General features: G+C 31.3%; 1 protein-coding gene across 1 annotated transcript; it reads right to left on the bottom strand.

Annotated features, from left to right (window-relative positions):
- Positions 1 to 552: 552 nt before the first annotated feature.
- LOC127286465 (uncharacterized) lies at positions 553 to 2,300 on the bottom strand. Its single transcript, XM_051312896.1, has 3 exons — positions 2,166 to 2,300; positions 706 to 1,997; positions 553 to 637 (listed from the first exon to the last, which is right to left on the bottom strand). The coding sequence occupies exons 1-3, from the start codon at positions 2,298 to 2,300 to the stop codon at positions 553 to 555; spliced, it is 1,512 nt and encodes a 503-aa protein (XP_051168853.1).
- Between the last annotated feature and the right edge of the window lie 8,899 nt (positions 2,301 to 11,199).

Here is an 11,199-nt window from a genome sequence, read left to right as displayed (position 1 = left end):
TTGACTCGTACTCGATTGTCAGTCTCATCACTCTCAATGATTTCCTCATGATCAACAAGAGATTCTGGCCAATCCGACTCTTCCTTCTGTAACCAAATCGGTCCATTGATCCATAGATCATTAGCCAAAAATTCCACAGGTGTTTGTCCTCGAGATATGCTATCAGCAGGATTCTCTTTCGTTGGTACATATCTCCAGGTACAGGAATCCGTCATACTTTGAATCTCAGCAACCCTGTTTGCTTCAAATGTATCCAATCGATGAGGTGCTGTCTTTATCCAATTTAATGTTATAGTTAAGTCTGACCAAAAGGTTGAGCTAACAAATTCCATTTTTAATGATCCCCTAACAGCCTTGTATAGTCTTGCAAATAATAGTGCAGCACATAGTTCCAATCTTGCCAGTGATACGATTTTGACCTGAGAGAAACGTGACTTAGCACACAGCAACATAGTAGAATGCTTGCATCCATCTGACGAACGAACATAGATGCACGCCCCATAAGCTTTCTAACTGGCATCTGCAAATCCATGAATCTGATAATGATCTAAGTCAAAGATCTTGATTGATCTGGGAATCTTCCATTCGTTCAACAATATCAGCTGATCCTTGAATCCACTCCACTTCGCCAGTGATTCTGCGGGAACAGGACTATCCCATTCCAAATTCTGCTTCTAAAGATTTTGTATTTGTATCTTAGCGAACATGATCACAGGAGCTATTATTCCAAGAGGATCATCAAGTTGAGAAATCTGAGATAAAATTATTCTCTTGGTCACTACATCATCTTGAGCCTTGTTGATAATCTCAAACCTTAATGAATCCTCTACAGCATGCCAACCCAATCCCAATGTCCGGGAGGTTTGATCTCTACCTATGATCTGATAAGAAGTTCTCGAGTAATCATCAAGATCACCGATCATTGCTGGATGATTTGAGTTCCACTTGCACAACGTCAGTCCTGCTCCTTCAGTCAATTTGATAATATCATCCCGTAATTGTTTGGCTTCTTCAAGAGTATCCTTCCCGGTGAGAATATCATCCACATAAAAGTCTTCTTCCAGTGTTTTAGCTGTTTCAGGAAAGTTTTGCCTCTCATCATCCGCCAAACGCTTCAAACATCTCGTGGCCAAGAATGGTGCAGCCGATGTACCACAAGTAACGGTTTTCAGCTGATATGTGATCAAGGGACTATTCCTGTCAAAACGCCATAAAATTTTTTGATATCTACGATCATCAGGATGCACCCAGAACTGCCGGTACATCTTCTCGATGTCAGCTGTTAATACGATTAAATGTGATCGAAATCTTAACATGAACTCGAAGATTCCGTCTTGGATCGTTGCTCCCACCATAATTGCCTGATTGAGAGATACAGCGGTACTTGTTTTTGCAGATGCATCAAACACGACCCTTAACTTTGTAGTCAGGCTTGATTCCTTAATGACTGTATGATAAGGTAAATAATATCCAGAACGATCATCTGATCCGACGGGTTCCATATGCTGCAATTCTTCATAGGCTCTCATAAATTTGTGGTATTCTTCTTTTATTTGACCATTTCTTTCTAGTTTTCTTTCAAGAATAAAGAATCTTCTTCGAGCTGTATCATACGACGATCCCAAAAGATGCTGCTTTTTGTTAAAACGCAAACATACCTGATAATGACCTGATGATTCTCGATGAGTGTAACGCTGGAAATGATCTTCACAGGCTTCTTCTTCTGCTGAAAAATGACGTTTATCAGGAACCTCTTCCAAATTCCAAAACCTTTCTAATTGTAAACTAAGAGGATCCCTAATAACGTTGCAAGAAAACCTGTTTCCAAATGAATGATCATTAATTCGGCCGGTGACTATCCTTCCCAGTTTTGTATTCTGTAAAGAAGTACGAGGAAGAGCAAGAGATATTCTTTCCATGTAAAGAAGGTCATAAAATAATTCAGCTCCAATAAGTGCGTCAACTCTTGATGGTCTGTCAAAGTCAGGATCTGATAACTATATGTGATTAGGAATGTTAAATAATTTTCTATTCAAGGTAGAGGATGGGATATTGCTCGTAATCTGAGGAAGATCAAGGAAAGTAAGTTTGGCAGAAAATTTCGAAAACCTAGATTGAAACGTTGCAACAACATATTCACATGTATTTAACTCCTGATTATTTACCATTTCGATAGTGGATGTTAATTTCTGTCTTTGCAATTTAAGTTTTTTAGCTAAAGATAACGTCATAATATTAGGTTGCGATCCACTATCTAATAATACTCTACAAGGATATTTTATTCTACGACTATCAATCATATCAATTATAGCTGTTGACAAGATGACTTCTGATGAATTAGCTGAGTCAAAATTCCTGAAGTGTACCAGCCAAATTTCATGTTTTTTGTATGAACTTGTAAATATACAAAATTAGAACGTAAGAATGAGTTAATTAACTGGCGTAAAGGATTTTTAAAAAAAATTGATTTCCCCTAGTTATAAACAACTGAATCTTTTTGCAGTCTTTTATTAAAAAATGGATATCGTGGAACAGTGTGCATTTATAAAATTTGGTATGCGTGATTAGAAAATAATATAGTTTGAATTAAAATTATAAAAATTTTAAATTGTTTAATTTCAATAATTGTTATTGCAAAAATAATTGTTTATAAGCAAAAAAAACAATGTTCTCATCCACGTAGAAAGTTGACATAAAAATTATTGTAAAGGATATTTTATAAGGATTCGATAACCGTTTTGAAATTTAGTGGATCGCGATTATTAACAAAGTTAGAGCGTTTTTTCTGCCGCGCTGCACGTCTCTATACCGCTCCTCCGCGCAAAACAAGTATGGACACGTCAAGCGCTTGAAGTGCCACTTTATTCACTGAATACTGTTTCCATAATTTAAAAAACTTTTTTCCAGTGAAAACGTGTTTTTAAACAAAATTTATTGTTTGTGTTGTGATTATTATAATAACAGTTTTTCCATGTAAATATTTGTGTATGTTAAGCAATTAAGTTTGGACGTTGTGTATATTCAAGAATTGCACATTCTTTAAATGCAAAATGCCACCGACTAATAAGTGCTGTAATCCATTGTTAAAATCAAAACATAATTCAGTTTACAAAAAGTTAAAATGTGTTACAAATAATTGGAAATCTGTGTTTAGTTCCCTCATTGGGCTATATGTATGCGATTCTTGTAGGCGTACTTTAAGTAATGAAAAAGTTGAAATTAAAAAAACTTTCCCAATCGTTTCCGAAGATACAAAAATGAAAATTGGATCTGATAGTACAGATGAAGAATTAGGTAAAATTTATATTAATATCTTATAATTAGAAATTATTACTTTATTATAAATTACTTTTTAACAGGTAAATTAAAATTTAGCTAATCTTAGAGTAACGTCTTTTCTGATTCAGCTTTATCGAAATTAACCAAGAGCTATTTTATATAGAGCTATGAATGTTAATTCTATGAATTAAAATATCTTTATATATTTCTTTATTTATTTATCATTTTAACTGTATCTAATAAAATTCTTTGCATAAACAGATGACAATATAAAGGATTCTACATGTGAGTTTTGCACGGTGGATCGAGATTTAAAAATTAAAAAAGTTCAAAAAATTCTTCATGAATATGTCACACCAGATCGCAAAGTGAAACGACAAAAACTAGACATTGAAGAAAACTATGTTGAAGCAATAACTGTTTCTAATCTAATTAAAAAAGTGATGCAACCTAAACCGATAATAATCAGCGAACAATTAATTCATGATATTAATAATGCGTTATTGGAAGCAAAATATTCTCATGAAAAATTAGAAATTTTATCGACTCTTCTAATAGAATTGAGTATTCGGCAAATACGGGCTCATTTTAATGTTTCCCGCCGCATGGCATCTCGCGCAAAAAAATTAAGACTAACAAAAGGATACAAATCTCGCCCTGACAAGAAAAAAGGTCGACCTCTAAATCCTGAAATCGTAAAAAAGGTTAAAGATTTTTACTTGTCAGAAGAAAACAGTCGAATAATGCCGGGGAAAAAAGACTGTATTTCTATTAAATTAGATGAAGGTCGAATAAATGTTCAAAAACAGCTTTTACTTTATGATCTGAAAGACTTGTAATCAAGCTTTAAGGAAAAATTTCCGGATGATAAAATCAGTTTATCGAAATTCTCAAAACTGCGACCCAAAGAATGTATCTTGGCAAATAGAAATGGGTGTCACAATGTATGCGTCTGCAAGACTCATCAAAATATTAGATTAATGTTCCAAGGTTTAAAATCTGAGTTGAAGAAGAACCAATACGATTTAACATTGACTTACAAGGATGTATTAAAAGATATGATGTGTGAAGATCCCGGATCACCTTGCCACTTATTAAATTGCTCCAAATGTCCCGGTTCCGCAGGTTTTTGTGAAACAATACGAAATTTATGTCGCGATAATTCGGTAACGCAAATAAAATACAGTGAATGGACCAACACTGACAGGTAAATTCAAAAATTAATTTTGTTTTTTAATTATTTGTCGTTTTTTAATTATTTGTTTAATTCAAGTGGCTTTCAGAGCTTTCAGAGGTTCACTACTTTTAATTCATATGTTAAAATATTTTTTACAATTTTTTAAAATTTATATGAATTGTTATTGTATTATTTATTTATTTATTTCCATTATAAATTTTATGTTTTCAATTTATGTAAGTGCTATGATTTTTGACTAGATGTGAATTGAAGTCTCAGCAAGTTTGCGTTGAAGATTTTTTACAAAAAATGAGAAGATTTACCGACGTTATTAAAACATGATTTCCTCGCAAAATCACAAGGTGCCTATTTCTCAAATTTAAAGGAGAGTTTGTGTGATGAAGAATTTTTAGTTGCGTTAGATTTTTCAGAAAATTATAGCTTTTGTGTGCATTATGCCATACAAGCGTACCATTGGTCTAATGCGCAGGCCACATTACATCCTTATGTAATATATAATAGGAAAAATAATAAGCTTCGGAATGACAATTTTGTCATCATTTCAGAAGGCGATAAGCATAATACAACGTCTGTGCATCTCTTTAATAAGAAATTGATATCTTATTTAAAAGCAAAACACGGAGAAGAAAAAATTAAAAAAATTGTTTATTTTTCGGATGGTGCTGCCTCCCAATATAAAAACAAAAGTAATTTTATAAATTTGGTACACCATAAAAAAGATTTTAATATCGACGCTGAATGGCATTTTTTTGACACCTCGCATGGCAAAGGTGCATGCGATGGTATTGGGGGGACAGTTAAAAGGAAAGCCTACAAATGTAGTATGCAGAGACCATATGAGGATTAAATTACAACACCCAAAAATTTATATGATTGGGCAAAAGATTTTTTTTCAAAAATTGAATTTGATTTCTGTACGAAAAAAGAACATAAAAGAGTGGAACCTTCATTAAAAAGAAGGTTTGATATGGCAGTGACAGTAAATAAAACTCGCCAATTTCACTGCTTTTTAGTAAAAGATGAAAAAACTCTATACTGCAAGATTTTTCCAATGACAACAATTTTGAAGAAAACGTTATTGCAAAGTAAAATTGCTTTAAAACCGAATTTATTGTTAATTTAAATAAACATTATTTAAACAAATCTTGAATTTATTATTACTTGTAACATATTCTTACTTATAATAATATTAAAATTAACCATTTACCACTACTACTTATATACTACCTAAAAAAAATTTTATCTACTACGGAAATAACCTAACAAGCAGTGGAAAGTGAACGCGGAGGAGCGCGTAGATACGTGCAGCGCGGTAGAAAAAACACTGTAACTTTGTTAATAATCCCGATCCACTAAATTTCAAAACGGTTATCGAATCCTTATAAAATATCCTTTCCAATAATTTTTATGTCAACTTTCTACGTGGATGAGAACATTGTTTTTTTTGCTTATAAACAATTATTTTTGCAATAACAATTATTGAAATTAAACAATTTAAAATTTTTATAATTTTAATTCAAACTATATTATTTTCTAAGCACGCATACCAAATTTTATAAAGATGATCCATTTTCATATTCATATATTCATATTCATATCCATATTCATTTTTTAATAAAAGACTGCAAAAAGATTCAGTTGTTTATAACTAGGGGAAATTAATTTTTTTTTAAAAATCCTTTACGCCAGTTACTTAACTCATTCTTACGTACTAATTTTGTATATTTACAAGTTCATACAAAAAACATGAAATTTGGCTTCAGGAATTTTGACTCAGCTACATGGAAACTTTTAACTTTTTCTGTATTGTTTTTATTTACATTCACACCCTCGCGTGATTCTGTTCTCAATTCTGCATGTAAGAGTGTATGATGTCGCTTATTACATATAGTAAAATTTCCTGATTTACAATATTAACTATCGAGTGATTTCGTCTGAGGCAATTAAAACATAATCCCTTTTTTTTAACTAATTGTTTTTTCTCATACTGATAATTTTGCAAAATCTTCGCAAACCTGAATAAAATGATTACCACTACAAAAATAACAGCTACTTGTGCCCACCTGTGCATGAGTATTCACGAAAGTTTTTCCTGAAAATTTGTTATTATTATCAAACTGCTACTTGTTATTATTTAAACTTTGTTTATTGTTATTATTGAAACTTTGTTTATTGTTATTATTGGATAAAGGAATTAAAGATTCCAATACTTGACATTTTTCATTTAAAAAATCCGCGAATAAATCAAACTTGGGCAATTCACTCCTTTTAATCGATCGTTCCCACTCTTTCCGTGTTTCCCGGTCTAATTTAGATGTCAACAAACAGATCAGTAATGCATCCCATGAATCTGTAGGCTGACCCAATACTTTCAGTGCGCGTATGTGTCTAAGAGTCGTATCTAACAAATTACGAAGGCAAACAGCTGACTCTTTATTTAAATTCTGTAATTCAAACAAAGCCTGCACATGATTTTGAATAATTATTCTTTTGTTGTCATATCTATCCTGAAGCAGCTGCCATGCTATTTCGTAATTTGCATCAGATATTTCATCATTTTTTATAACTCTCGCGGCATTATCCTTTACGTATGATTTCAAGTATCTCAACTTTTGTACTCTAGGTATCGTTTAATCATTATGTATTATAGCGACAAAAATGTCCGGAACCCCACCCAGTCTTCGTAACCTCCGGAAAAATTGGGAAGATCGAGTTTCGGGAGTGGGAAGTGAGTTCTAATTGTAGTGGGCTCATTGATGGGCGTTTGAGAACGAGAATTAACCATATCGCGCAACTTCGATAGCTCATCCTCTCTATGAGCAAGAAAACTCGCTTCTAATTCTGTGATACGCATGCGCTGTCGATTTACTTCATTCAACTGGTCATCATTCACCGTAGGTCTTACTATATTACGTTCATTTATAATTCTATTTGCAATTGCGACATATCCATAATAATTGATTTCAAATTCAGCCCACTCTATTTCTCGATCTGGGTGAGGAGCAAGCAGTTCTAATGTCATATATTTATTAATTATTAATATTTATTATTTATTATTATTATTATTATTTATTATTATTATTATTTATTTATTATTAATTAATAAATTATTTCTAATCATATATTTGCCAAGCTTCTTCAATTTTCTTTATACGCAATTTGAGTTCTTCAATATTAATTGTTTCGAGATCGCATTGTGAAATTTTGTCTAAATAATTCTTAAATTTTGTTAAACGAGTTATACAATTTGTTCGATTTTGTTTCTCAATATCTAATTGAGGATTACTCATGATAAATTAATTTGTACACACATCAGAATCAATATATCAATAACACAATTCGATCTCGAACAATATACACTAATAAAACTAAACTATATTATAATTCAAAACAATACAATTTCAATAATACACACTTCGATATAATACAAGCTTACTTACAAACACCTGACGAAATACAATTACTTGATATGATAATTATTTCTTGGAAGCCGTTGCTTCTGCGTTGAATCACCTTGAAACTGCTTGTTAATTCCTCAAAAATTCCTTTTTTTGGACCGTCTATGATCATCAGGTTGAGATGGCTCCAGATAAATTATTATAATAGAATTCTCTTGTTAAATGTTCAATTTCGATGATCGCCTTTGTTAAAATTTCAAAATATTTTTTATCACAACAATATACACATTACTAACTGTCTACACAGCGCACAGTGGGACCAAAAACACGTCCGTGGACAAATTAACTTAGAGCCTACAAATTTCAACCGATTTTGACGTTCTTTGAATTGACTTAAAGGTAATAAAATTCCACACAGCGCTGTCGTTTTTGTTTTTTTAAAAAAAAATTTTTTCTATTGTTTATTTATTGTTAAAGTTGAAAAATTTTTTTTTTCTTCTCTAAAAACTACATAAGTTTTTCAAAAAGGACGGTATTACATCAACAAAGCCTAAAATTGTTAAAGCAATGATTTGAGAACATTTTCTGAGATTTAAATAATTGTTTAAAAAATTTTTTTAATTGTTATTAACAAATTAGCGGACTAAAGACGATTTAATTGTTTTTTTTACTTTTAGCAATTGAAATGCATGTAATCTTTTGTATTTAAGGGCCAAAAGTAATTAACATTGAAAATAATTATTATAAACTAATTATTGTTATTTTTTAAACAATTTTTATAAACAATTTTCTTTATCTTAGTTCTTTATAACTAAATTATTTAAATATTGTGTTCAGTCTACTATATTATTACTCAAGATGAACAAATATTGCTAAATTTTGACAATTTTCAACTTAGCTTTGTTTAAACAACTCTTAATTAACAAATACACAATGACGTTGTTTTTAGTTGTTTCAAATTCGTTTTTTTCAAGACTCCTTCCCACGTGAAAAAAGTTCCCGGAAGACTCCCGGGAATTTCTCAGAAAAAATTCCCGCAAACTTGTTAACCCTTACGTGAAGCATTGTAGGTGTCTCTGAAACAAAAAACTTTTGTTTAAGGCGTAAAAAATTTTTGTAAGTATTTAAAAAGTTTCATTTAACACGAGGAAGTACCCAGAAGCATATTTAAAGTTTAGGTTATGAAATTTCAAATTCAGACAATTTTGTTGGTATTTTTGTATGTTACGTTTAATACTTCGAGAATGTTTTATAGTTAAAAAAAATTAATCAAAATGTTTTATTCTGTAATTTAGTAAATGTCTGTACATAAAAGTTTAATAAAAATTAAAAAAATCAACGATATTTTTGAAGATATTTTAGTTGTTTTTCAAGAATTAAAAATATAAATATAAATTGATAAATAAATAATCAGAAGAAAAAATTTTAATTATGATAAAAACTTTTTGTTTGAAATTACATGGAATAAATAATTAACTGATTTATATTTAATTTGACAGAGACAGTTGATAAAAATCAATTGACCTAGGAGCAAATATTTAAAGGTTAATTGAAGATATTTGATTTTGACTGAGTTTAGGTAATATGATAATTGCTTCTCGTAAACGATTGAGCTGTTTAACATAAACTTCCCTGAAAAAGTTTATGAAAACGACCTGAACACTAGGAAAGTATTTTGAAACTTCCTAGTGATCATTTATCACGTTTTAAGGTTAACTTGTTCCAGAAGTTGACGAAAAATTACCCTGAGTAATCATAGGTACCTGGAATTCTCTTGTGGCGATCGTCTTTCATATTTTAGGGTTTTCTTCCTCGAAGAAGTTATCGAAATTTAACTAACTTTTAGAGAAGTACCTGGAGAGATCCTAGTAATCGACTATTGATTTTTATTCAGTTTAATACATTGGAAAATGTCGATTAATTACCTGGATCTCAGACTGAAACCTTGAATAGGTTCCTATAAGTAATTAACATGCAAAATATGATTAACCTAAACTTTAAATATGCTTCTGGGTACTTCCTAGTGTTAAATGAAACTTTTTAAATACTTACAAAAATTTTTTACGCCTTAAACAAAAGTTTTTTGTTTCAGAGACACCTACAATGCTTCACGTAAGGGTTAACAAGTTTGCGGGAATTTTTTCTGAGAAATTCCCGGGAGATTCCCGGGAATCAACTCCCGGGAAATTCCCGGGACTCTCCCGGGAACTTTTTCATGTGGGCTTAATTTTTAAATATTTTTGTATTACACCGTCCGACACGATTTTTCACACATGAAAAAATCAATGATTTTCAGAAACACCAAAAAAAAGATACCCGTGTCTGTCCGTTTTGCTAGATAAGGTCATTTTTTGCTTTTAGGGGTAAAATCAACCCTTAAATGAAAGGTGATAGGAAATCTTGTACAAATAAATAATTTTTTATGAAACCTGGTATCTCGGGGTTTTCCGGGTCGCTGATTACGAATCTGATGTCGGATTTTCAAAATTCAAAATGGCGGATCCAATATGGCGGTTGAAATTTATAATAATTCACCAATTCATTTGAAAGTTGTTACTTAGGGGTTTTTGGGGTCGCTGATTGCGAATATGATGTCAGATTTTCAAAATTCAAAATGGCGGATTCATTATAGCGGTCGAAATTTATAAAAGTTCATCGAATTCACTTGAAACTTGTTACTTGAAGGTTTTTGGGGTCGCTGATAACGAATATGATGTCAGATTTTAATAATTCAAAATGGCGGATCCAATATGGCGGTCGAAATTTATAAATATTAATCATTTTTTATAAAACTTGGTGTCTAGAAGTTTTTGGGGTCGCTGAGCACAAATCTGAAGTCAGATTTTTAAAATTCAAAATGGCAGATTCAATATAGCGTTTGAAATTTTTAAAAATTCGTCGAATTCACTTGAAACTTGTTACTTGAAGGTTTTTGGGGTTGCTGATTACGAATTTGATGTCGGCTTTTCAAAATTCAAAATGGCGGATCCAATATGGTGGTCGAAATTTATAAATGTTTTTATGTTGTTATTATTATTATTATTATTATGTTATTATCAGCGACCTCAAAAGCCCCTAGACATCAAATTTTATAAAAAATAATTAATATTTATAAATTTCGACTGCCATATTGGATCCGCCATGTTGAATTTTCAAAATCTGACATCATATTCGTTATCAGCGACCCCAAAAACCTTTAAGTAACAAGTTTCAAGTGAATTCGACGAATTTTTAAAAATTTCAAACGCTATATTGAATCTGCCATTTTGAATTTTAAAAATCTGACATCATATTCGCAATCAGCGACCCCAAAAACCTTAAAGT

The sequence above is a fragment of the Leptopilina boulardi genome, unplaced genomic scaffold, assembly GCF_019393585.1.
Source record: "Leptopilina boulardi isolate dan_hultmark-lab unplaced genomic scaffold, ZJU_Lbou_2.1 LbouV2_361, whole genome shotgun sequence".
Lineage (NCBI taxonomy): Eukaryota > Metazoa > Arthropoda > Insecta > Hymenoptera > Figitidae > Leptopilina > Leptopilina boulardi.
This window is presented reverse-complemented; position numbering and strand designations above follow the sequence as displayed.